The 27,634-nt window shown below is 40.7% G+C and overlaps 1 protein-coding gene across 8 annotated transcripts in view; it reads right to left on the bottom strand.

Annotated features, from left to right (window-relative positions):
- Positions 1-27,634, bottom strand: part of MAP3K20 (mitogen-activated protein kinase kinase kinase 20) — a 180,929-nt gene that overhangs the window by 150,755 nt on the left and 2,540 nt on the right. For 5 of the 8 annotated variants that reach the window (XM_036084812.2, XM_036084813.2, XM_078071002.1 and 2 more), the window contains one exon: positions 16,370-16,562. In XM_036084812.2, coding sequence (XP_035940705.1) covers positions 16,370-16,528 — 159 coding nt within the window. In that variant the 5' untranslated portion in view covers positions 16,529-16,562. Of the gene's footprint in view, positions 1-16,369; positions 16,563-16,646; positions 16,686-16,726; positions 17,172-27,634 lie in introns of those variants that run through there. The other 3 variants (XM_036084808.2, XM_036084809.2, XM_078071004.1) reach the window with 3 other exon arrangements.

The following is a 27,634-nucleotide window of genomic DNA, read 5'->3' as shown; positions in this document are numbered from 1 at the left end:
ACCCGCACCAATCTTGTATGGGGGAAAATACCTCCATACTGTTCTATGATGCCACCGGAAGGGTCCTATGTGACTGTGATTCTCCACTGGGGGGAAGATACCAACTTCTGGAGGACAGGGAAAGGGGAGGGAACAGGTATAGTTTTAAAAAGGTTAAAATATTCTACTTAATGACACAAATACATTAGGTAAATGATGAAATATTATTGGCTGGTAAGAAAATGAAAAAAAAATAGGATAAGAAAGCACCACAGAAAACGTGCATTTTAGAAGTTTGGGAAACACTCTACAATAGGATAATGTAAGTACCTAGTTACCGACAGCTCTTAAAAGAAGAAAGCTATTCTGAAATGTGCTCACCAAGCCACAGAGGAGAGCATAAGCACTGGGTGTGTTCGGACTATAAGCTGCTGAACTAACAGTAATAACAACAGTCACAAATGTTGAAAGCTGACCAGGTGCCGGGAAGCATGCTGAGTGTACTGACATGGATTACCTCATCTGGCCCTCCTAATAACCTTATGAAGCAGGCCCTATTATTATCTCCATTTTATAGAGGAGGAAACTAAGACCTGGCTAAGTAATGACTAGTGAGGCCAGGATTTGAATCTCCACGGCCTGACTCCGGAGGGCAGGCTCTTAAAACACTTGGCTCAGGAGCTTCCTAGGAATTAATGCCTCCATCTTCAACAAAAGACAATTTGGTTTAAGATGCAAATGAAAATTCATTCTATAGCCTTCGTAAATATTGTGACTGCTATCTCAGCCGGTGAACGGATTCCCTGTTAAGAACATGCTGCCGGAAAGAAGTTTTTCCTGGCTCGTCTAGAATGGCCTTGTTCTCAGACAGTTATCTCCTCAGAGAGTCACTGACAAATTCCAGATGACACAACCTGGAGTCAAGGAAAATCCCTTCTGTTGTTAAAGAGATTTTCCTAGTCCGTATGCTCCTCCTCAGGTCTCTCGTGTCCAAGGTCAGAGGAGCCCTAACACCCACCCCTTCCTGCCTCCACGGCCCGGCCACTACTCTCTGACTGGAATACTCCACGACTAATCTCACTGTGCCTGTGGTCCCTGTTTATGTCTTCACCACAAGACAGCCCGGGCCCCAGGTTACCCGGCCACCATCTCCCACAGCCTAACTCCTACATGACACCACAGAGTCCAGCTAGACCCTATTTCCCAGTTTTCCACAACTCCTGAAACCCTCCCACTGTGCCCTCTTGCTCCACCCGCAGCTAGACCCCTCTATTCTGAACCTCTTCCCTAAACTCTGCCTCATCTTCTCTGACGGAAGCCGGGCTCTCCTCTGCGGGCCTCTCTCTCAATGGCAGCAGACCAGTCTCTCTCAGTACTTGCTCCGAGTCTGGAGGTGAGCAAGGTGTCCTCCCTGCAGCTCCTCGATACCACCTCCAGACAGCTCTCCCCCTCCTCCCTCAAAGCTGAATCTTATGTCATTAGATTGCATCACCCGTCATCCTTCATTGTTGTCAACACACACCAACAATTCCAAATAGCTCCCCTTCATTTCTTGATGATTTTAGCTCCTGGCTCACTGTCATTTTCTCCAATGACTATTCTTGTCTCACAGTGTGGGAATGTTCACAGGCACATAAATGAGGCTCTGGCACTTGTCCTCTCAAGTCCTTGAACTCCCCTGCAACAATCTAATCCTTCACCACACCTCCGTCACGCATTCCTTTGGTCACACCCTAGACCCAGCATTTTCATTACCGCACCCCCCTCCACATTCCGAAACCCACCCATCCCACCTCCTCTATTCCCAGCTCCACCTTTTAGGACGTGGGCGCCTAAGGTCCCACGACCCAGAAGCACTGCTTTGGCGCCACTTCCCTCCCAAAGGTCTTCCCTTCCTTCCTTACCTAGCCGAAATCCCTTGGCAAATCACAGAACCTTCCTTTGCATCCATCCTCACCTCCCTTCTTGCACTTTTCACTTCACTGTACTCAGGAAAACCACAACCCTTAAAAAACCCAGTTCTCTGTCTATTCCACTCCTGTACCTGTGGAGCTGAAAAGGGCTGAGAAAACACACACCATTCTCACTGCTCAGCCGCCATCCTCTGTTTCCTTAGTCCTGTGGTTCTCAGGGTCCTGCAGATAGATGTTAATTGTTTCAGCACCATTTGTTGAAAAGATTAACCTTTCCTTCATGGGATTGCCTTGGTTCCTTCATCAAAAATCTTTTGACCAAATATGGATCTATTTCTGGACTGTTCCACTGGTCGATCTAGGGCATGAATACCACACAAGCTTGATAACTGGAGCTTTAGAGTAAGTAACGACATAAGGTAGTATATTGTATGAGTCCTCCAACATCGTTCTTCTTCAAAAGTGTTTTGGTTATGCCAGGTGCTTTACATTTCCATATAGGTTTTACAACCTGCTTACCAACTGCCACCAAAAACTGGCTGGTGTTATAATGGGGATTGCCCTGAAGCTACAAATCAATTTCAGGAGAACTGGCATCTTAATCGCATCCATTCTGACCTATGAACATAGTGTATCTCTCCATTTACTAAGGCCTCCTCTTGTTTCTCTCAGCAGGGTTTAATAGTTTTCAGTGTAAAGATCTTACACAGCTCTTTTGTTAAATTTATCCTTCAGTATTTCATAGTTTTTAGAACTATGTTGTTGTGGTACATAATATAAAACTTACCATTTCAACCATTTTAAGTGCACAACGCATTAAGTACCTTCACATTGCTGTGCAACCATCCCCACTATCCTTTTCCAGAATTTGTTCATCATCCCAAACAGAAACTCTGGACCAATTAAATAATAATTCCCTATGTCCCCCGGCCCCTGGTAACCATGATTCTGCTTTCTGCATCTGAATCTGCCTATTCTGGGTACTTTATATAAGCAAAATCACACAGTACTTGTCCTTTTGTGTTTGGCTTCTTTTGCTTAGCATACTGTTTTCAAGATTCATTCATGTTGTAGCACGTATCCAAATCTCATTCCTTTTTAAGGACGGGATACTATTCCACTGCATCCACATACGGTATTTTGTTTATCCATTCATCTGTTGATGGGTATTTGGGATGTTTCCAACTATTTCATATTTTTGTTGTATTGCAAACGGTATTTCTTTAGGCTGCTAATTCCACCTTTTCACTGCTTGTATCAAAAATGAACTCCTGATCTTCCCTCATGTATCTGTCCCACCCACACTCTTCCCCACTTCACAAGATGGCAAATACATCCTCCATCTCCTCAGAGCAAAGCCTTTGAGGCTTCCAGGACTCTCCACTCACACGGCATGTCCAATCAGTGAGCAAATCTGGTGAGCTCTACCTTTAAAACATACCCCAAATGCAACCACTTACTGCCTCCACTGCAACCTTCCTGGCCCCAGACACAAATACCTCTCATCTGGACGGTAATCCTAACTGGTCTTTCTGCCCCTGCCTCTGCCCCATATGGTCTTTTCTACAGAGTATCCAGAGTAGCCATATTAAAACGTAAGTCAAATAATTTCACTGCTCTAACCTAAAGCATTGCTCACTATTTCCCACCAATTTAAATCAGAAGCTCCTAGAGTTGCCTACCAAGCCCTATACCATTCAGTCTTGTTACCTCTCTGGCCCCATTTCCTGTGTTTCCTCCCCTCATCCGCTCCACTCCAGCCACAATGGCCGACTTGTTATTTCTCCAATGTAACAGCTATGCTCCCACCTGGCATTTACCTGTCCCCTCTGCCTAGAAGTTTTACCTGCATGTAAGCACGGGGCTCCCTCTCTCGCTTCCTTCAAGTTTTTACCCAAAATCACCTTCTCAGTGAGGCCTCCCCTGCCCAACCCATTTTAAGTTGAACCTTGACCCCATGCTGGTACTCCTAATTTCCTTTACTCTGTTTTTCCTTATATTTTTATAAACTTTTAATTTGGGAATAATTTCAGATGTAAAGTTGAAAAGATAGGGCAGACAGTCCCTTGTTTCCCCTAATTTAAAATGTTGCACCACTCAGATTTGTCAAAGCTAAGAAACCATCACTGGCGTATTACTATTAACTAAACTCAGGACTTTATTTGGATTTCACCATTTTCTCCACCAATGCCTTTTTTTTTTTTTTTCTATTCTAGAATGCAGTTCGGGATACCAAATGTTTGGTTTCTATGCCTCCTTAACCTCTTCTGGATTGTGACAGTTTCTGTTAACAACACCTTGAGAGGCAGTGGCCAGGTATTTTGTAGAATATCTATCAATTTGGGTTTATCTGGTGTTCTCCTCATGACTAGACTGGGATTACAGGTTTTGGGGAAGAAGACCACAGAGATGGGTTTTGTTTCTCATCACATCAGGGGTACATGTGCTGATGCGGCTTATCCCTAGTGACGCTAACCCAGATCACTTGGTTCAGGTGGCATCTGCCAGGTCTGCCCATTATAAAGTTACTAAGCCTAAAGTTCCTAGTGTTTCCTTTCCTATACTCCAATCTTTGCAAGTGAGTCACTAAGTTCAGGCCCATATTTAAGAGGGATAAGCATCTTTATGTTTTAACATACAATTTAATTAATTTTTTTATTCCCACATTTGACGGTAAACTCTAAAAGGACATGAATTTTTGTCTATTTTATTACCGATATGGCTCCAGTGTCTAAAATAGTACCTAGCATGTAATAATATTTTTGGATGACAGAATACCAAAAAGGAGATTTCCTAGTAATCTGTTTAGGTCATAGTCTCCTACAGCAACAATTATATATCCCTCACCTAGAAAAGTGTGCTCAGGAGAAAAATCACAAGTCATTCATTCTAAGGTATTACTAACATGTTGAGTTACCTTTCTCAGTGGTATTTGCAGTTTTATTAGGAGAAACTATCTTAAAGAGTGAAATTACAATACCAAAATTTGAGGCATTAGTAATAGGATTAAATAGAAAATATAGGTCAACTGCTTAGAATAGTGGCTGCAAATAATAGGAATTCAAGAAATGTCAATTTTATTTCTTTACCCTACATTTGGGAGAGAGAGATTTTGGGGACTCATAGGGTCTTCCCTGGAACCTCAGAAATATACTTATTCTGTCTGCTAACAATCTTAAATCATTTTCGAAACAAGGCAGCGTATAAATTTTTAACATTCCACGTTCCTGAATCCAGTTATTAATTTCTTAATCTCTTACTAAAAGTCTGTTCTTGGCCTGCTGAGCACTTGAGGTAAGTCTATCTAGAATCAGAGTTCCCCACATATCCTCATTGTTCTGAGACATGTAATCTGGCCTTAGCCCCAATTCCCAGGTTCTTTGGAGTATGAACTGTTTCCCAAGGAAGAACGCAAATTACACTTAGGGGCCTTAATTTGTGGTTGAGAAACTGTCCTGAGATTCTAAGGGGAAAAAGTTGTCCACTTTCACAACTTTAAAGGTTTGCCCACAATTGAACTGGTTTAGGAAAAGTCAGTTGAGATGCCAAGTGAACTACGGACTCTATTTAAAATACCCATCCAATGATGTAAAAATGAATACCTGTTGCTTAAGATCGACTCTCCAACTCTCTAATAACAGAAGCAATTCAGTTTCTCACTAAAGGAAGCGCTGTTCTACATGTTCTAAAAATTCAGTGAGTTAAACGGATTTTGTTCATTAATTGCTTAATATAATCTCTCTTTAAAAGCAGAGCAGCCGTATAGCTCCCTCCTTCCTGAACAAAGCCCGCACGAACGCGCACCAGACTCGGTCACCCTCACCAGCGTAACTGCGCTAACGAGCTAATTTTACCAAGCACTACTTTCTGAAGAACAGCAACAGGGATGAAAGTCATATTCTCAAGTCATTAAGATTCCGGCAGTCTCGTTTCATTTAGGACACCTTAATTTTTCTCAGGTCATCAATCAATGAACATCTGATATTAACAAAGCTAAGAAAAAGGCATCGTGGATTCCTTTTTTGGAAACATGTTAAAAAAAAAACAAACCAAGTAAGAACCATGGCCAGGAAAAGCCTGCCTAGCTGCTACAGAACAGAACCTTTCATTCAAAGACAAACGAATTTATTAAGACCTCAAAAACTCAGCCAAACACGGAGAAGGAAAGGCTATGAAGTAGACTAGGAATGTCAAACTGTGTTCTTTTCTGTAGACTCAGGAATACAAAACCTTTCTGTAACTCTTACAAAAGAAGAAAGTTGAGGTGTGAAGACCGTGTTTATTATTTTGTTTATTTATGCCCTATACATTGACTGATTGCTTATAGTGAGCTCAGGAAATACAAAGATCAATAAGATCTAGATCCTGTGCTCAAGAAGCTGACGTATAGAAGAGGGTAAGATTTGTTCTATGTGGCCCCGGAGCTGGAGCCCATTATTAATGTCTGGAAGTTATATTAATAAAGAACTTTCTAAGAATTACACTAAACAGCCTGCAGTTCACGTGTCATCAAAGGCAGTATTCAAACAGAAACAGGGTGTCCTAACCAGGAGCAGAAATTAGGCATGAGTGAAAAAAGAATTGATAACATAGTCTCTATCTTGGGTAATTTCGTGTGACTTCCTGTCTTCACTAGAAAGCAGAGAAGAAAATTCTAGGTACCTATTTATTTATTTATTTATCTTTAAAGATTTTTATTTATTGGGGGGGGCATGAGCAGGAGGAGGGGCAGAAGGACAAGCAGACTCCCTGCTGAGGGCGGAGCTGGACCCCGGGGCTCAATCCCAGGACACTGAGATCACCACCCAAGCCAAAGTCAGACGCTTAACCAACTGAGCCACCCAGGCGCCCCAAGGTACCTTTTTAATAGCCAAGTGAGATAATCCTATTCTGAAGACAGCCAATCATATCTGTTTTGAAACTGTCTGAAATACTCACGGATGGCTCTTCCTCTCCTCCAATTTTTCAACTGGTCTCTCTGTATTAGGCTTCGAATTTCACAGAAATTCAATTTGTGCTTCATACTATTTTTATGAAGCAAGAGCCTAGCTTTGTATAACACCAGTCAGAATATAACATTTTTATTGGAATCAATATTCATTGGTTTGGTTTCAGCACAATATTTAGAGCACGGCTGGATATTAATTAACTGAATAATATTAACTAACTGAGATGTTTATTGCTTAATATACCGAGATCAATAATACTTTAATGAAAAGCTGAAATAACAGCTGCAATAATGTTCCTCATATGGCCAATCAAAAATGACTTCCACGTGCAAGTAAACATAATCTAACAAAATTTTGAAAGGATTTAAAAAATTTAGAACAGCTAAGTAGCAAAAATAAAAAGGATAGGGGCTTTCTCTTGCAAATAAAACATTTTTATGGTCATATCGTTAATCTGAAAAAGTGAAGTTTGTCTTAGTGTAACTGCATTTCACATACACTGATAAGAACATTATAATTCAGGTGATTTTCTAAACTCCTCCTGGTTCTAGGAGAAACCATTCCTGTGGCTTTTCCTCACTCTAAGGTTACCTCTCCTGTAAGGTTTATGTTGCCTTCAGAGAGATCAGTAATACATGCTTACTCGTTTGATTTGTACATTTGTTCAATATGTGTCTCATTTCTTAAATCTCTTGATAGCGGGTCACTTTGGGGTGTCTTAAATGATAAGACATGAACAGAACTGCCTTGAGGAAAAGAGCTGAGTGATGGATAGCTGCTCAGTATATACTTCTGGATGATGACTACATGAATTATCAAATAAAATGATTTATTTTAAATTGCTTATTCTCCAAGTGATGAGTTATATATGTAGCACAAAATCAAAGTACGGCACACTGAATTGTTTAAAATTTCTTACGTGGAAATGGCATGCCAGCATAAAAGGTAGCAAAACATGGGCACTTGTCAAAATCCCACATCAGGTACCTTAAAGAAAAAGGAACAACTAAGAGTTCTGTTACTGTGTAGCTGAGGGAAGTCAGCACCAATAAGCAAAGACTGGTGTGTTCCATCCTCCCCGGCGGCTCAGAGAGTAAATGAAGAAAATGTAGGTACACTGATACAGGATGCCTTCCCTGGATGAGAAAGAAAGGAAAGTGGACTGCATCATGATACCAAGTATCAAGGGACAGACACTTTCCTGTGAGCAAGGGGCGCAGTGCTGGGTGAGGTAAGGCAGGCAAGGAAGGGCGCTGTTTATATCAGCCAGGTAAAGGCCCTAACCAGGTGACCATGGCGGTAGTTGTACTTGGTACATGAAGACGGTCAGGATGGTGACAGCATTGGCAACAAAGGTAGAGCCAGCCCTTGGCCGCGGAGAGCTGCCAACAGGGGAATACGCCGTGAACCTCCTGCCCTTCCACCAGCACGCCGAGCCCTGCCGTGGCTCCTGCCTGCAGACAGTAAACGTGGCCTCTGACACCTTTCCCACATAAGGTTCTGGGAACCAACATGACACCAATCTGCCACCGTGACTTCAGAGTATGGTGACCTGGCACATTCACAGGAAAAGTTAAGTGGCGGTAGCTCCCAGTGTCCTAGTGTCGCAGGGCAATCATAATCACAAGTCATGTTAGTAGTACGAGCGTTAGTAAGTTCAGAATGAGAAGAAAAAGGATGCTTGTAGGACCTGAGCCTATTTCTCGCAGGGAAGGAAGAAATCAAAGCCAGAGAGTGGGAAGGATCTGCCCAGGTGGGAGGACAAGGGCATTACAGCTGCAGGAAAGAGGGAACAGGGTCACAGAAATGGAAAAGGGCGACAGGAGTGGGGGGTTCGGGTCAGAAAACGAAAGACACGGCTGCCAAGGCAGGTGAGGAGCCCAGAGGGGAAGGTCTGGAATCCGAAGGCATTTGCCTGAGGTCCCACAGATGTTTACCACTGCTAAGTCAGCCTTCGTTCATGATGCTCAGTGAGCCTGCCAGGCAGCGCCTGAACATGGGAAACTTAAGGGTCTGAAAAGCCTCTAACAACCACGACCAGGTTTGACAGGGGACCTAAAATTCCAAACTAAAGTTAATGTCCTGACCATACGCATGTGCCCTATGATTGGCTGGAGACAAGCTAGAGTTCTCAAACTCTGGTGGGCGTCGGAAACATCTGGAGAGCTCGTTACAGCCCACACTGCCAGGCCCCACACACCTGGGTTTCTGACTCGGTAGCCGTGAGGCCCATGAAGTTGCATTTCTAACAAGTTCCCAGGTGATGCTTGATGCTCCTGGTCCAAAGGGCACACTTTGAGAACCACTGACCTCAAAGAAAAAAATCCAGAATGGGTAAATTCTGACTGGGGACAGGCAAAACTGTGCAGGGGGTTGTCTTAAATAAGAACTCAGGACAGGACTCCTGAGTGAAGGGGAAGAATCAGACTAGGTAAGTGGAGATGCTGTAGCATACGGGCACTTGAAAGCAGCAACCTAAAATGTCAGGTCTAGCATAGTAAAGTCTGCCCTCTGGGTGCTTAAAAATACCACGTGGCCAAGCTTGAGCACCGTTCTGGACAAATTATCACCGCAACTATGCCAGACCTCGGCAGGTATCAAGTATCCGAGAGATTTTTGTTTACACTGGTCTCATCAATGTATTGAAATACAGAGAGGATTTTGCCGTTTTATTCTTCTGTACTGTGTTCGGAGACAGGGGAAAATACTAAAATAGCATTCCTACACTTAAAAGTAAATGCAAATAATTCACTAAAAAGTCCGCTACAGAACTGCAAAAAAAAGGTAAACGGGTCTTCCAACGAGCTAATAAAGTGATAAAAACATTCGCTAGCCTTCTATGAAGCACTAAATGTTGTCACGTTGATAAAGTCTGTATGATGAAAACTTTCATTTTTGGTTCACTGAGTTCTGTGTCAATTTCGATATTTTCTATTTCACACAGGTATTTCCCCTTTTATATGAAAACTTATTGGTTGTTCCTGTTCTTATGCCCTGTTTTGACATTTTGATCTTCTCTATTTATAAATATCTACAGTGTGGGACAGTTTTGAAACTTGAATTTATCTGGCTTTCAACATTTCTACAACAAATTTGGTAAGAATTTTTTTTCTTTTTTAACAAAGGGAGTGGTGCCTTGCAAAAGGCAAGGCAAATGAATCTTCATCTTTCACCTCTTGAGCCCTCTGTTTCCTTTCAATTCTTTTGGGGAAACAAAAAGAATCATGTTTCATATCTCATACTTAAGTCTGGTTTCCTACTATCAGTTGGATATCCACAAGTATCAAGGTAACATAAATGCTTGCAGGTTTCCACCTTTTTGAAAAACTTATCATGTGCAGACGTGTCTGGTTCAACATACCATTAAATACACTGCAAGAGCAAAATGAAGCTGTTGTGATTAAGCCTTCCTGAAAGGGTTGTGAAGCTGATGATCTCCTTACTGTGTGAGGTCAGTGGTTGGAAAAAGGACACTGACCCACAACGTCTTTCTCTGCCCTCTCCACTCCTTGCTTCGATTTCTGCCTACGCAGTATGGTTTGATCTCAACTCATGTGGAATTTACCAAAAAGATACAATACTGGCTTCTTTTCTTAACCTTTGGTATAGATCCTTAAGGTATTATTTCTTTTCCCGTTGAAAACTTTTTTTTTTAAACAAAAATAAGGAGTGCACTGTAAGTAAATCTGCAACTAATATAAACAAGCTAAATTAACACAGAAAAATTCTTTGGCACTGCTACAGAAAATCGACGGAATAGTAAACATTAAACATTTTAGAGGCACATATTGAGACTGTAAAATTAGTAATCTGTGGCATATTAAAGAGTTTTATAAAACTCAATTCACTTGAACATCCTGAGAAAGTGACATGGATTGTGAGAGCTATAATTTTTTTGAGTTTTTTCCAATTATAAAAGTAAACATATGGCTCACATGGTGTTCACATTTGTCAAAAGTGAGTGATTTGTGCACTTCATTGTATGTAAATTTTACCTCAAAAGAAAACAAAATAGTAAACACAGACTGAATATGCATGCTGAAGTATTTAAGGGGAAACGTACTGATGCCTGCAACTTATTTTGAAATGCATCGAAACGGACTAATGGATAGGACACGTAGCTGAATATATACGTGATGAAGCAAGTATTTATGTTAATGACAGACCCTAGATGGTAGACATATATTCACTAGAAAACTCTTTCAGCTCTTCCTCATGTTTGGAATTTTCATAATAAAATGTTGGGGAAAGACATGAGATCATTATAGAAAAATATGGAAAACAAAGGAAGTATAAGAAAAATAAAAACACCATACGGACAGCAAGCAGGCGCCGAAGGTCTTACCACATACAGTGCTTTGTAACTTGCTTTACCACTTAGCAGTACAGAATGAGCATTCCCTTCGCTCTTTAAACATTCTTCCAAATGTAACGGAATTCCATTGTACAGACGTAGAATAATTTTTTTCAGCTTTACTGAGGTATAATCAACAAATAAAATTGTAATATCTTAAAAGTATAAACCACAATGATTTTACTATATGTATATACTGTGAAAGGATTCACAATGGGAGTAACACATCTATCACCTCCCATATTTGCGTTTGTGTGTGTGTTTGAGAAGTAGCATAATTTATAAGATAATTTGTTATAGAACATTTGAGTTGTTTCCAGTTCTTCACCATTATCCCTCTGAGATGAGCAGCCATTACCTCCATCTTTCTGCACATCTCTGATTATTTCCTTAGGATAAAGTCATAGAAGTAAAATTTCTGGCTCAAAGAAAGTAAATATTTTAAGATTTTTGATACGTTTTGCTAATCTCTTTCCAAGAACTTACATCCCTAACAGGAGCATATCACAGATCATAGCTAGCCATACATGTGATATTAATGTTTAAATTAAACGCCTCCAGAAGTAAAATTTATCTATAACCATTCTTTCTCCCAAAGAACAAAGGCTCTTTTTTATTGTTTAAGATTTATTTATTTATCTGAGAGAGAAAGAGACAGTGTGGGGTGAGGAGGGGCAGAGGGAGAGGCAGAGAGAATCTTAAGCAGACTCTGCACTGAACGCAGAGCCCAATATGGGGCTCCATCTCACAACCCTGAGATCATGACCTGAGCAGCAACGGAGAGTCGGATGCTTAACCAACTGTGCCACCCAGTGCCCCCAAAGGCTCTTTTTAAAAAGTAAGTCTACAATAAACAAAACTAGTATCCAAATCTTGGTTTCTAAATATCATAGTCCCAAATCAAGTACCCGGAACCAGGGCTTCTTTTTTTTTTTTAAGATTTTATTTATTTATTTGACAGAGAGAGACACAGCAAGAGAGGGAACAGAAGCAGGGGGAGTGGGAGAGGGAGAAGAAGGCTTCCCACCAAGCAGGGAGCCCGATGTAGGGCTCGATCCCAGGACCCTGGGATCATGACCTGAGCCGAAGGCAGACGCTTAACGACTGAGCCACCCAGGCGCCACAGGAACCAGGGCTTCTTGAAGAAATGGCTGATTCCTGGAATCAGGAAGGAACTAGATCAGCCTGGAACATCTTCTTGTGCCAGGAAGAAAATGCTAAAAAGTGATGGAGACATCAAAAGGACACAGGAACTAACTTGAAGGGACTCTTGCATCGGGACATTTTCAGCATGAAAGTGAGTAACAATGTAATACAACATTTGAATTTGAAAAAGAATCCATAAGTCTACAATGAAACAATAAATGAATGAACAGGTGCATAAATAAGTGAAGAAAGGAAGGCTCTCATTTATGCTAGACCTTTTTGCTGTCTACACAGTAACTGTCATAATAATACCCGATTCAAACAAGATTCACCAACAGATGCTTAGAACATTGAGTAACTTCTGTTGGGAGATGATATTTACATAGCCTCAAAGTATCTTCCAACATCTTAATTATTAATTACAAAGGGGAGAAAAAAGGTATTTTTACTGTAGAGAAATTGGGTGAACCCCTTAGTCGAGGGTTCAAAATTAGTATCACCAATAACGAGACAAACGGACATGATAGTCTCCCGTTAAAATATGCCAAGGGCATGTGACCTCTGAAGTATTCCTACCAAAACTACATAACCTTAAACTAGGCAAGAGGAAGGGAAAATCAGATAAACCCAAAATGAGGGACATTCTACACAACTGTCCTGCACTCTTCAAAAATGTCAAAGTTTAAAAGACAAAGAAAACCAGAGAAACTGCTCAATTAAAGCAGACTAAATAGATACACCAATTAAGTGCAATATGTGATCCTGATTGGATCCTGGGTTGAAAAAAACTGCCATAAAAAGTCCTTATTGGGACAATCAACAAAACTGAATACAGACTGTAGGATAGGTAATATTATTGCATTAGTATTAAATTTTCTGATTGGATAGTTGTATTACGGATGCATTCTCAGGAGATTCTAAAGTGTTTAGGGATAGATGTACCTAGTATCTGCAATTTATCTCATGGTTCAATAAAATATGTATGAATACAGGGGTGCCTGGGTGGCTCAGTCAGTTAAGCATCCAACTCTTGGTCTCAGCTCAGATCATGATCTCAGGGTCATGAGACTGTGTCCTGCATCGGGCTCCACACTCAGCAGGGAGTCTGCTTGAGGATTCTCTCCTTCTGCCCTCTTCCCTCTCTCTCTCTCTCTCTCTATCTCTCTCAAAATAAATAAATCTCTAAACAAACAAAAACATGTATGAATATGTATAAATTAATATAATATATAAAGAGAAAGCAAATGCTGAAAAATATTAATAAGTGGTGATTCTAGGAGAATGCTAGAATTCAAGGTACTATTCTTGTAGTTACTCCCTAGATGTAAAAATTTTTTAAAAATTAAGTTTTAAATAACTACATAGATTTTAAGTAAATTCCATTTTTCTTTCTTTTCTTCTAAATTAAAAAAGTAATAGATACTCACTAAAGCAGAGAAAAGTAATACATACTAAATTAGAGGTCTACAAAAAAAGTCAAAATAGAAAGTCATTCTCTATCCTCTTACATATGTGAAGTTCAAGAGTTTGGTAAATATTTTCTCCACCTTTCACGAAGTTCATAAAACATAATCAGGTATCAGATACCCTTCAAGAGTTACATGAGTGAGCTTCAAACATATTATTAAACGTCCCATTGCTTCTTGGCAAAAATGACCAAGTAACATAAAACTGAATCTACACGTTGGAAAAAAAATCCAGAGCTTATTACTTTTACCTTACTTAGAAAACACCTAGCTGGAAAGCCAGTACACAGTTCATAAACTATAACAAAAATCAACCTAAGAAATGCATATTTTCTTTCCCAATAAGTGCCAACCCCTAGCCAAAATGTTTTACATCTCAAACTCATGTTGAGTCAGTAAGTGTGGGGATGCTTTGCAATAATTGACCATGTCTCCTTATCACTGACAATCACTGACTAACCAAGCCCCCAAAGCTGAAACTGAGTTTCTGGTTTTCCTACTTAAAGTTTATGAGTTATGTTCCTGCAGTTTACTATAAATCAACTCAATTTCTGAATGATAACCCATTTAGGTTAAATACCTACATAAGAGCAGGACTTGGTAGTTTCCAACTCCTGCTTTCACCCCTGTGCTTTCCTATGTCATTTTCCTAGCTTTCTCAAAGATAGTAAAAAAAAAATAAAATTAAAAAAAATTAAAAAATAAGTGGTACTATGTATGGGGGGTGGGGGTGGAGTGAATAGGTTGCAATTACTGTTTTCCTGGCAAAATTTGTTCTATGACTCGAAAAGTCTTTCTCACATCCAACAATCATATAAGAACATGCTTGTTGTATGGAAGCTGCATGACATAATGCTTACAAACATTAGCATGCTTAAATATTTTGAATATAAATTTGATGGAATTGGTTTATTTTCTGTCTAACCTGGTCAACTACAGATATCAGAGTTAAGAACTACAGAACGGGGGCGCCTGGGTGGCTCAGTCGTTAAGCGTCTGCCTTCGGCTCAGGTCATGATCTCAGGGTCCTGGGATCAAGCCCCGCATCGGGCTCCCTGCTCGGCGGGAAGCCTGCTTCTCCCTCTCCCACTCCCCCTGCTTGTGTTCCCTCTCTCGCTGTCTCTCTCTGTCAAATAAATAAATAAAATCTTAAAAAAAAAAAAAAAAAAAAAAGAACTACAGAACGGAGTCTGATCTCCTGGATTTTACTTGCCCCTCCTGAGGCCCCTTAATACATTTTTCAAATCTCTGTTTCCCCATCTATAAAATGGGTACAATAATGCTTGCCTGTAAAGGACGTAGTGTTCACTAGATGAAAGAAGCTAGGTTCCATCCAGGGTAAGAAATGGTTTTACTATGTGGTTACTATTTTCAAATGTGTTGATCAAGAAATAAGGGGGAGGAAACTTTTTCTACATAGCACCCTTCTGTTTTGTGTGCACACTGGCGTTAAAAGCTATCGCTCCTTAATGCTTTCCACAACCTACAGGTTACCCCAAGGCAGAAAGATCTTAGTCCTTCTCACCTGGCCTCAACAATTGGAAACCCAGCTGGTGACCACAGAGTCACACAGCACTGCTGGGAGGAAATGCCACAAAGTGTTGCCATTCGGGTCTCCTTCTCTAATCAATTGCTATGGCTCACTGACAGCAGTTAATGAAAAAAAAAAAATGAAATCATTCAGGGAAGATTAAAAGATATTTATGGAAAAGTTCCCTTTAAAAAGACATTGGGAAAAAAAACCAATAATTAGCCAAAAGAGGACATAAAGAGAAATGACCGGAACAAGCTCCAGAGGGTAGCTGTTAAAAGCTATCAATGCACTGAGCCCCTGCAGGTCAGCTCCACAGTTAGCTTTATTCTCCAGGTCCCAAACTGAACATGGGGACCAAGCTGTGTCATATTCCTAAGGAAGAGGAAGGGCCTAGGTAGGAGCTCTGCGCTCCCTCCAGGACCAGCACAAGTCCTGGACTCGGGAGGCCAAGACTCTTTTCTGATGTTACAAATAGGGCAGCTCTTTGTCTAGCACCTGTTAATTCCTTATTAAACAAAGTCCATCACTTTCGGCTTCCAGTAGAGGTGAAATCCAAGAATCTAGTATTGTTTATATTTCAGTAGAAAAATAACGCTTTTTATTTTTAAAAAGACAATTCCTGAGGGCCACAAATTGACGAAACCCAAAATAGAAAGGGAATAAAAATGTTCACACGTTACTCTCTACTGACCCCTCTCGGCTGACCTGGGGAAAAGCAAAGCCTGAAGCCTAGGAAGGTCTGAAACCTCACCTTCCCCTCAAGGAGAGCTCAGAGAACATTCAGGTCTTTCATGCCATGGAAAGAAATCCTCTCAGTTCAGATGACCCCTAGGAGAACTCAACCCTAAAGCACACGTGGCAATGATTTCTATTTATGGGGCTCCCAGAATGGAAACTGGGAAACAGCCTCATGGATCAGCCCCAAAGGCCTCACTTGCTAGGGCCCTGACAGCCCGTGCCCTCTGACTCGGTTGAAAAGTTACATAAGTGCAATCGCAACCATTTCTGACAGCAGAAAAAGACCTTACCTCTTTCTCTATTTTGAGCAGCTTCTTTACAGCCACCTCCTTGTCCTGGGATATCCATCTGGCTCGATATACACTCCCAAAACTTCCTCCACCGCAGTTTTCAAAAAACTGCAAGTCATCAAATTTAATTTGCACAAAGGAGGTACCGAGAGACGACATCTCATAATGACAAAGTATTAGACTCCCACAAAATCTGCAGAGAGAAAGCAAAAGTTGGATTATAAACACGTTAGAACAAATCCTCTGAATCCCACTTTTGATAACGTGTAACACGCACTGTGAAACTTCCAGAAAGAACCGGATGACTTAGGAGAAAGGAAAGTGAGACTATGAACGAGTCAAAGTGAAAACCCTTACCCTGGCAGCCCGGGCAAAAGTCAACAGCCACTTGTCCAGACTTTGAAACACAGCTGTCCACAGAGAAATGGCTCAGATTTCCCCCCTGACAAAACCCGTCGCGGCACTTCCTGCACATCCCCAGGAGCTCTGCCTAAAGGCTACTGTGTCACCAGGTCTATCACGAAGCCCTGACAAGCGGGAGGCATGCTTTCGGCAGCACGCTTGCATAGCTCTCCCGGCATCCAAGGCACGCCGGCTCTCCACGTTGTGCTCACTTCACGCGAAATATACATAACCTAAGCTCCGGGGCATCCGGCACAAGGAGGGCCACCATGCTGCAAACTCAGCACACGTTCAGGGTTTCTAGTCCGAGAGCAAACGTTCCGTTTAGGGATGATAGGAAAGCTGGCCAAGTGTTTTCCACAAGTAGCTCCCTGGACTGTATACTGTAGCAGAACTTAATTAAAGAGGAGAAAATTTGCCCTTGATTACAATATATTAAGTCATCCAAAGAAGTCTGCCAAGAATGTTTAAAAAAAAAAAAAATATTATGTTTGTCTCCAGAGGAACAGATTACCCCTCCCAGAGATTATTACAGTGATATTTTCTGCAGTCTAAGGAGTTTTACTATTACCCGGGTAAGCGGTCATTCTTTACACCCCATGCCAAACCACAGATTAGCAGAAAAAACAAAACAAAAACATACAAACAAGAAAACAATGGACTAAAATTTTGAACCTGCATAAAAAGCAAGTAGATAACAAAAGTCTGTACACAAGTTCTCGCCAAACTGTAAACCAGAATCTCACAATGAGGGAGCAAAAAGACAAATCCATATGCATGCAAAACAACTGGCCTGGGGTCCTCATAACAGTCAATGTCAGGAAAGATTAAAAAAAACAAAAAGCAGGAAAATTTCCTAAGGAGACATAAATAAATATGATGCCTTAAGGCAATGACTGACCACTGACTGGATACTGGCATCAAAAAACAAAATCTACACAAAGTATTATTGGGATTTGAGGAAAACCTGAATACTAACTATATATTACGTACTATTATTTTATCCATGGATAATAATGGTATTCTGGTCCAGTAGGAGAATGTCTCTGTTCTTGGGAGATCTACTGGGAGACATATTTAAGCATTATACCTACAACTTCATTTAAAATGGTTCAACCCCCCTCAACCTCCAAAAACAGTGCATGGGTATATAGAGAGAGGAAGCAAATGAGGCAAAATGTTAAGAACTGGTGAATCTAGGCAAAAGTTATAGGAGTGTTTCACTACTCTTTCCATTTCTCTGTGGGGTTTGATTATTTTCAAAATAAAAAGGTGGAGGGGGCAGTTTGTATCTATATAAATGGTCAAAGTTTCTTCATAAACAACTTGAAGCTCTGCTGAGTGATGTACACAGTCGGCTCAGAGATCCTAATGTGCAGCTGACTGGCAATCCCATTTTAGGAACATCATGTCACTGAAGAATGCTGATTTTTTTTTTTTTTTTTTAAGTAAGCTCTATGCCTAATGTGGGGCTTGAACTCACAACCCCGAGATCAGGAGTCACATGCTCTACCTACTGAGCCAGCCAGATGCCCCAAGATTGCTGATTTCTTACACAAAGTCAAACTCTGCTCTGCTCTGGGGAGAAGGCAAGAGAGAGGATTGTTTACCATCTAAAGTTTAAAAGCTAGCTTACAGTCTACATAAAAATACAGGGCAAAAAACCCTACTGCATCCAGCTTTAGTCTATACACACATGTGAGTCAACAATTTACCTTACTAACTTTTGCTTCAATTCATATTCACTTAATTACAGAAAAGAAGAAAGTTTGGATAAAATTTAGGAATGTGCCAAAGCTAGGTACAAAGAATATGCAAGCTAAAAAGTTGGTTCAACAAAATGCAAAGCACCACTTGCAAGATTCCCTCAGTGTTACTGATGCTAGGTCTATATTGTTACCATTTTAATTTTATCAAAGTATAAAAATAAAATAGGACTACGAAGCTTATAATAAAAAATAGAACTCTCCTACTCCACCCCTCCGCACACCCAATTCTCTCTCCAGAGGGAACTAATTTTAACTCCTTTAGCATTTTCTTCTGCTATTTACCTCCATATTTCTACAAAATGTGTTCATATTTCTATTTCTTGATTGTTCCATTTCAGATATTACCTATTAACTTCCCCCTATGGAAGAGGATTTAGTTTTCATATACCCCCTTTACTCCTTGCATAGAAATACGTCACACTTGCCCAATCCTCCTAGCTTCCAAATACATTGTAACATTTAGTTAAATCAATAGTCAGTAGTCTGACTACCTTAGACAAAGTAAATATTCCCAGAACGGCTATGTAGGATTCAATGATTTTTCCTTTCTTGGGTAACTTTTTGTTTCTCTTAGAATTATTAGTTGCTCCGTTTTTGTTGTTTGCTTAGCTTTTTATATTCTTAGCACTTATGTACCTCATCAAACTCTCCCAAGCTGCAAAACTCCTCTAATAAAGTGAAAACATCAGGTAATTTGGGGGAGAGTGTTCTATTGTTTTCTTAGAGACATTCCTCCTGTACTCTTCATCTTGATTCAATCTGGCTGGATGGTTGCTATATAGACCTGACTTGGACTGGAACTTCCCTTCACCATCATCCCAAAATTTCCTTCACCTTCTCTGTGAGAAGCCCCCCGTCCTTGAAGCCCCTGGTTTCTCTTTCTTGGTTTATTCCCTTGTTTTAACGGTGTACATCTCCCATTAGCAACTTAATAGAGTACTCAGAATGCAATTTTTTTGAGAATCTGTGTGTCTTTAAATGTCTTCATTGGTAGCCTAGCTGAGTTTGCAATTCCAGGTAGGAAATAATGTTCCTTATAATTTCAGAAGTATTACTTCATAGTCTTCTAGTTTCTAATGTGGCTGTAAAGCAGCCTGATACTGCTCTGGTAACTAATCCTTTTTATACTATTACTTCTTCCCTGAAAGCTTTTAGGACCCTGTATTCATTTCCAGAAGGCTGAAATTAACAGCACATGTTTAGGAGTGAGTCTTTTTCATTCACTGGTAGGACATTCAGTGAACTCTCTCAGCCTGTACTCTCAGTGAACTCATGTCTTTTAATTCTGGGAAATTTTCTTCAGTTATTCCTTTACCACTTACAGCCTTTACTTCTTGTTTTCTCATACACACATGAGGAACTACATGCAGTTCCCACTACTTGCTAACCTCTCTCACATCTCCATACCTTTGCATAACCTAGTTCTACTTTGAATGTCTTTCTCTGCCCAGGGAACTCCTGTCCCTGACTATCTGCTTCAAGTCTCATAAGCCGAATTAAATTCTCCTTTTGGGCCTTAGCACCTTTCTTTACCCATTCAGCTTTCCCACTTACTTCCCACCAGACTATAAATCCCTTAAAGGCAAAGCTCATTTCTATTTATATCTGGATCTCCAGCACCTAGTACACAGCCAGGCACGTTGCACATTTTCCATTCAAAAATTGCTGAATGAACAAATGAACAAATGAATGAACAGTTTCTGGCTATTCTTCCCTTATACTTTTTGTAGCTAGAAAGATTCCAATCAGGCTAAGTAAAATCTGACATCTGTAGTGTTTACAAGTTCTCCCCAAGGATCGTGAAGCAAATCCTGAGTTGGAAACTGCCACCTAGGCTTGTTGGGAAACTGAGAGTATACTTGGGACTCCAGCATTGGGTATCAAAGGACAGGAAGAGAAGGAGGAGGAACAAGAAGAGGAGAAAGAGGAAGGAAATTCTTTTCAAAACAAACCTAGAGATCTAAACCAGGATGAGATCAATATGAATAAATCTAAACCTTTTGTACAGAGCAAGTCCAGGGAATACAGATGAACTGAGGTAGGATCAGTTACATTTGAAACTGACCTAAGGATACCAGAGGAAGGTTGACCTCTGAGAAGCATTGTTCTCCAGGACCTTCATTCCTTGAGATGAGGCAACTAATCGTGTTCTTCCCAGAATCACTGTTACTCACTTTGTGATACATCTTGCAATTTGGAAAATGGCTATGTATGAATGGAACTATGTAATTACTTGAATGTTTTATTGAGACCATAAAAAATTAAGTCCCATCTTATTACTGAAGAGACTAACAATTCTGGGGAGTACGAGTACAGGTTTTAATTCCAGTGAGTTTGGCAAAGCATCACGGACTTAGCTGAAAAACCTGACTGAGATTCCCACTGCCTTCTACAGGAGTGTCAGACCACACAGGTGTCCCCCACTATCCAAAAGTAGAGCCTTCCTATGAAACCTTTCATTAGCCAAAATGGTGTAAAGCAAAAAAACAACTGCCATTAATTTACAAGGAGAAAATTTTGAGTATTTCCAGACTCCAAAATTAACCCCTCTTAGGCTTTTCGGATAGCTTAGGGCACAAAATAAATCAAGAGAAATAAAGTACAGATGCTCTCAGACACAGTTCAAAGCTACGGCGGCTTGATGCTGAGATGCTGAGAGTGGTCCCAGGGGGAGGAGGTTGGGGTGCGGGCCGCCTCTTTTAACAGCTCTCTGCAAAACAAACGCTAAATGCAATTTTCCCTTTTTGCCTTTTTTTCCCTAAAAGTGAAAATCCTCTTCAGATTTCTTTCAGTTAGCAAAACCAGGTATTAATGTAGGTCTTTCGTAAGAGCAAAGTGGTGTAACGCAAATTTTCAAAAAGTGGAAGATACTTGTATATTTATTTTTCCCCTTGAGCTACCCCCTTTAATTTAAAATCGTTAATTCTAAGAGGATCAACTTATGATCAGAAGAATGGAAAATACGAGTTGCTGATTAATCATACTTAGAGCATCTTGGGGAAGACTACTACCTGATCAAATTATGTTCTAATTTTTCAGAGGTGTTCTCCAGTGAACACACCCAAATTTAATGAGTCATCTATATAAATGTATTTACCTAGCACACCCAATCAAATGATGTGTATATCCCACCATGTTAAAATAATTGCTTTTACACAAGGCAATTTTTCTCCATGCAACAATTCCCAGTCCTAATTTTGTAGCATTTTAACTTTTGTTTCATAAACTCTCACAGCTGTTTTAAATATTAATAAGTATCTACCACACAGCCCTGAAGGGTAAGCTAGAGCGGAGCTATTACAAAAATCAAAGTATAACAGGGTGTCACAGCACTGAAAATGCTGCAAATCGCTAATGTGCTGGTGGAGTTCAATCATTTGAGTACTTGAATAGTAAGAAACTTTTTCAATTTTTTTAAAAATGTGAAAATTGAATTTTAAAAAGATTTTTAACTATTAACTAAATTGCTGAAAGCATGTATATATGCGTGTGTGTGTATATATATATATATATATATATAACCATTAGCGAACTGTCAAAAGTGAAACCATATGGAGGCAGAAAACCTTAAATGGGAGTATTATTTGACTTTAAAGTTTTCAGCTTTCTAGTCCAAAAAATGGACTTTTGTCCTGAATTAAAAACAACAAAATAGGGGCACCTGGGTGGCTCAGTCGTTAAGCGTCTGCCTTCGGCTCAGGTCATGATCTCAGGGTCCTGGGATCGAGCCCCGCATCGGGCTCCCTGCTCTGCGGGAAGCCTGCTTCTCCCTCTCCCACTCCCCCTGCTTGTGTTCCCTCTCTCACTGTCTCTCTCTGTGTCAAAATAAATAAATAAAATCTTTAAAAAAAATAAAATAAATAAAATAAATAAAAACAACAAAATAAAACAAGAAAAAACCCTGCTAACATTCTAACATAAAAAAAACAAAAAAAACCCCGCAAGATTTAGGATTAGATGAGTTTGAACTCTGCCTCTAGCTCTTGCTAACCCTTGAACGAATCACATTTTCTGACCATGACATTTCTAGACCCAATAAGTAAAAAATTTGAAATCTCTTCCATTCTGTTACCAAATGACTCAAAGTTGCTAGCTCAAAAGTTATCAAGTTTGCAGAATACTATTTGACTTCTTTAATGAGTCTTCTTTCCAAATAACAGCTATTTCCACACAAAAGCAGCATGGTCCAGGGGAAAGACCCCAGTTAGATCAAGTAGCGAATGTGAATTTACTAGCTGTTATCCTTAGGCCCGGTTAGGCCTCTCTGATCTCAGTTTTCTCACTGGTAAATACCCATCCTGCTTGGTGCCGGGAAGTGGGAGATGCTTTCAAAGTGCCCAGTGCCGAGTATACAATACTCAACACATGGAAATGACGGGTGTCAAGTTATCTTAGTAAGTCTTGTTATCATATTTAGCCATCGATTTCTTCGGCTTTCATCTTTCGGCATGGTCTCCTCCATAGTTTTCTTCCCTCTGTTTTCAGAATCGTTTTACATCTCCATTAGTTTGGCAGAGCAATGATTAATAGATAAATGTACTACTGGTCCCTAAATCCTTCTTTTTTTTTAAAGATTTTATTTATTTGACAGAGAGAGAGAACACAAGCGAGGGGAGTGGGAGAGGGAGAAGCAGGCTTCCTGCCGAGCAGGGAGCCCGATGCGGGGCTCGATCCCAGGACTCCGGGATCATGACCTGAGCCGAAGGCAGACGCTTAACAACTGAGCCACCCAGGTGCCCTCCCTAAATCCTTCTTATCTGTGTATGTTTTAATTTTTTCCTCACCCCTCTGTTTGCTGCTTTTGGTTTTGGCCATTTTTGCAAGGTCTTATTGGTGTGTAATTATAATTTTCTTTTAAACTTTTTCATAAGGAAAATAAGTTATTAAAAGATACTTTTTTTTTTTTTTGCACTTTTTAGATAACAGAGTTTCTAGGACCTATTTATTTCAATTATAGCATTCACTTTGGTAGGTTCCTAGAGTATACCTACTTTCCATGCTGGCCACTGTCCTGCCTTTAGATCTTATCTACTGCATATCAAATGGATTCAAGAAACTGCAACTACCTTCATTAGATACCTGCAAATCGTAACTTTTTAAAATTAAATCCACCTTATAAAAGAACTAACTTTACTAGAAAATAGGTCTTTGGACTTTTTCTGGATTTTTCTATTTTTTAGATTTATATGGGCCTATAATTTCTGAATGCAGATTGTTCCTCTTCTTCTATCCCTAATTTATATTTTCCTTTTTCCCTTTTTCACAAAAGTTACAAGTTTATTTCTGATTCACTATAGAAAAAAAACTTTTTTTTAAAGATTTTATTTATTTATTTGACAGAGAGAGAGAGACAGCGAGAGAGGGAACACAAGTAGGGGAGTGGAAGAGGGAGAAGCAGGCTTCCCGCTGAGCAGGGAGCCCGATGCGGGACTCGATCCCAGGACCCTGGGATCATAACCTGAGCCAAAGGCAGACGCTTAACCAACTGAGCCACCCAGGTGCCCCAAAAAACTAATTTATTTTAGAATGACCTTAATAGGACCAAAAAAAAACCTTTTAGAAAACAGCCCTCAACAACTTCTTCCGCCAACCTTGCTGCTCTAATATTTATTTATGCTAGTATTGTTTCAGCCTCCTTAACAGAGATTAGTGAATAAAACAGGGGCGCCTGGGTGGCTCAGACAGTTAAGCATCTGCCTTCGGCTCAGGTCATGATCCCAGGGTCCTGGGATCGAGCCCCACATTGGGGTCCCTGCTCCTTGGGGAGCCTGCTTCTCCCTCTCCCTCTGCCTGCCACTCTCCCTGCTTGTGCTCTCTGTCAAATAAAAAACAAAAAATCTTTTAAAAAAATTTTTTTTAATTAAAAAAAAAATGTGTTTTATCATCATGTGTCTTAAAACAATACCACTTGGATTATGGTTCTACAATGATTTTTTTCCTACCAGTCTAATCTTCAAAACATGGGGAGAGCTTGAGTTTGGTGTCTTTGTTCATAACAGCAAGGGCAAAGATTGTAAGATTCTGTTCTTGGACAGGGCTGTTCCACTGTTTTTGTTTTTAAACCACTCAAAAAAGATCTGTAAGACTAAGTATGCAAATAGGACCAACCAGTATTGTGTCTATCATAGATATTCCTTCCTTCCTCCAAGGCTGCCACTGGAAAGCAGCAGATCTTGTGCAGAACAGGTTGGGCTCAGTGAACAGGATCTTTAGTCATGGATATCAGAGAGAAGTAGACTGTGAGACTCTAAAAAATAGAACAGCTACTGTTTCATTTTTTGTGTCTATGCTTCACCATACAAGTAACAAATCCCTCTAATTAGAGCAAAGGTTAAAATAAAAATGAGCCAGTTAAAAGAAACGTTCTTATTTGTACTTTAATATTTCAATTAATGAAAACAGACTTCCATGACACACTTCCTTGCCAGAAATGTCGTTGCTGGAGGCAAAACACTGGAGAAAGAGGAATGCAGGAAGCAGGGGCACTTATGCCACAGAAATACTGTGTGGAAACGTGTGTGTGCTCTAACAGAAACCCAACTAGGCGACATGATGCAGGTATGATCGGTGACATGGGGTCCCTGCAGAGGCACTGTGTCCAAGGACTGGAGGCCTGGGAAGAGAGCTGGGCCAGAGCCTACGAGTAAAGGAGCATTGAGAGGGCACATTTCCACGGGCTGGCTGGAAGAAGAATTCACAGATTGGGGGTGGCAGTGGGGGTGGGGGAGAAAACAAGAGTAAACAAGGCTTACTTCAGTCAGCAGGCCTACCCATCCCTAATGCTTCTACTACTTGGCTTTTGTTTCTACCCTTGAACCATTTTCTGTCAAACAGAAACTATCTGACCCGTCCTGGCTGCTAACAAATAGGTACAGTCTTGGACTAATTACCTAGAACGAATGTTCCCAGAGAAGGATAAATAGGACAGTTAAAACCTGGTAACCTCGACATAAGATGAAAGCAAATGGGGATTGTTAAAACCAGAGAAGGCCATGGAAGACCCCATATTATACATCGCCAATCTAAAAATTACAGAGAGAACTCCTGGTTATTAGAGTTGCCGAAGAAGAAAATATGCCTCTCTGTCTAGTAGTGAGCTGCCTATCGAGGAGAGTGTTCAACGGGAGGTGGGCATGCGGAATAGGCGATTCTTGCAACAGCCAGGCAGCGACCCTATGAGTATTCTAGGACATCAACTTACTAGAAAGGATGGATGGTCTCCCTTCCCAGGGATACAGTCATGAACCTAAGAGTCCCTCGCAAGGCGGAGTAGCAGCGATCGCCGTCAGCGATGAAGACGATGGATGACTGGGCCATACTGCTCAATTTCTCCTCCCAAACTGGCTGGGAAGGTAAGAGTCATATTCCGGATTTCTATCCTACAACTATCCTTTCCCCTCCCCCCTCCCTCTCCTCCGTTCCCAAAGCAAAGAACTTTGTTCACACTGAAAGCCACAGGATAACCACCGAAAACAAAAACTCTCTGGATGATGATCTACTGCTATTCTTTTCTCTGCAAAATGGAACTGCATTACCCCCTGTAGTGGGCTAGGCTGCAAAGCCTAACGGTGCACATCCATTTGTCAGAACCAGGCTCCTCGTCCTCCACATGTGCAGGACCCAGCACCGTGCGGAAGGTGTAATAAACCCCCGTCCTACAAGTCGATTTTACCTTAACATCTGGGGGAATAAACACGCCACGAGTGTCCGTACTGGTTTGTTCAATAAAACTGTCTGTACCGGTCTCTTCAACAGAAGAGAATGCAACATTCACATGAATTTTTAAGATGAAGTATAAGATTTTGAAGAAAGTGCTTGCTTACATGGGGGGTGGTATTTGTGGCTATATTTACAGATCCCTGAAGAAATACATTCTTCTCCACAACAGGGTACTTTGGTAGAAAAGTTTCATAAGCAAAGATTCATTCCATGACCTTTAGACAGACAGTCTTGCCTTCTCTTTTTGGTTTTCCTATACAAACTCCAGAAAGAAGGACGTCAGCCCCTGAAGATAAGCTGTGCTCGAAGCCAGCTATAAGAATGGTTCCAAGTAATTTTGGTTTTGGTCTTCTAGGTCCTAACATTCCCTTATTCATATCCCTCCCGAGTTCTTCAAATTCCTCATATAGATATTTAAATGCAATAATCTTCAGATTCTTTCCCCAAAATATCATAAAGTTGTATATAAACACAGAGGTACACACAGCTGCTCTACAAATCCTTATACTTCAGGCAGGAGAGTGGCTAGGAAACCCTCCCAGCGCTGCGTGCTCACCGGAAGTATGCTTTGGGATCGAGGCCAGCTACCGAGGGCGAGCCTTACCTGGGTAGAGGTGAAACAAGCAGCTTGCTCTGTCTGACTGGGGAATGTGGAAAAACAAATGTTCTCTACCACTCAGGTATGGTGGCTGAAGTTTCGGGTGCTGGTTCAAGCATTTCCACAGGCTGTCCCATATGCTTATGCAGCAAGCAGGTATTATTGTCCCCAATTTACACATGAGAGAAAACGGATGATGAAGGGAATGAAAATTGCCCAAGCCAACCACCTAACTTACAAGTGACACGACCAGGATTCAGACTCAGCTCTGACTTCAGAGTCGTATCATTTTTTTTCACCATATCATATGTCTTTTTCCCACTGTATCATTCTGTCTCCTCCTTCAAATCTGCCTTTTTTTTCTTTAAACAAACCCTTTCCTCGTGACAGTAATCACTAGATTGCTTATTATCCACCTAAAGTTCAATTTGAGGCTTTAATTTCCTATTAGCAATTGTGATGCGGGGTTAGGGTGTCAATGCGCAGCTGCTTTGTTCTCACAGAATCTTCTCCTGTGTTGGGATTATTTAACTGCTATTAGGGCATAATCGATGCTTCAGCTGTCCGTAGCAGGGTCTGACACAAAAGCACCCATGTATCAGGCAAACCAATCTAAACTCTAGCATTTATAGCTCTCTTTCCTTAACAGGTACAGTTTTCTGGTCACAGCTGGAACTCTTGCTTATTTGTGTGTAGTGGGGCAAGGTTAATAGCCACAAAAGAAGTAGCCTAAATCTTCACTGCAGTAAGACCAAAAGGTGCCTTAGCTATTCCTAT

This window comes from Halichoerus grypus, chromosome 4, assembly GCF_964656455.1.
Source record: "Halichoerus grypus chromosome 4, mHalGry1.hap1.1, whole genome shotgun sequence".
Classification (NCBI taxonomy): domain Eukaryota; kingdom Metazoa; phylum Chordata; class Mammalia; order Carnivora; family Phocidae; genus Halichoerus; species Halichoerus grypus.
The sequence above is the reverse complement of the archived record's forward strand: the minus strand, read 5'-3'. Positions and strand labels throughout refer to the sequence as shown.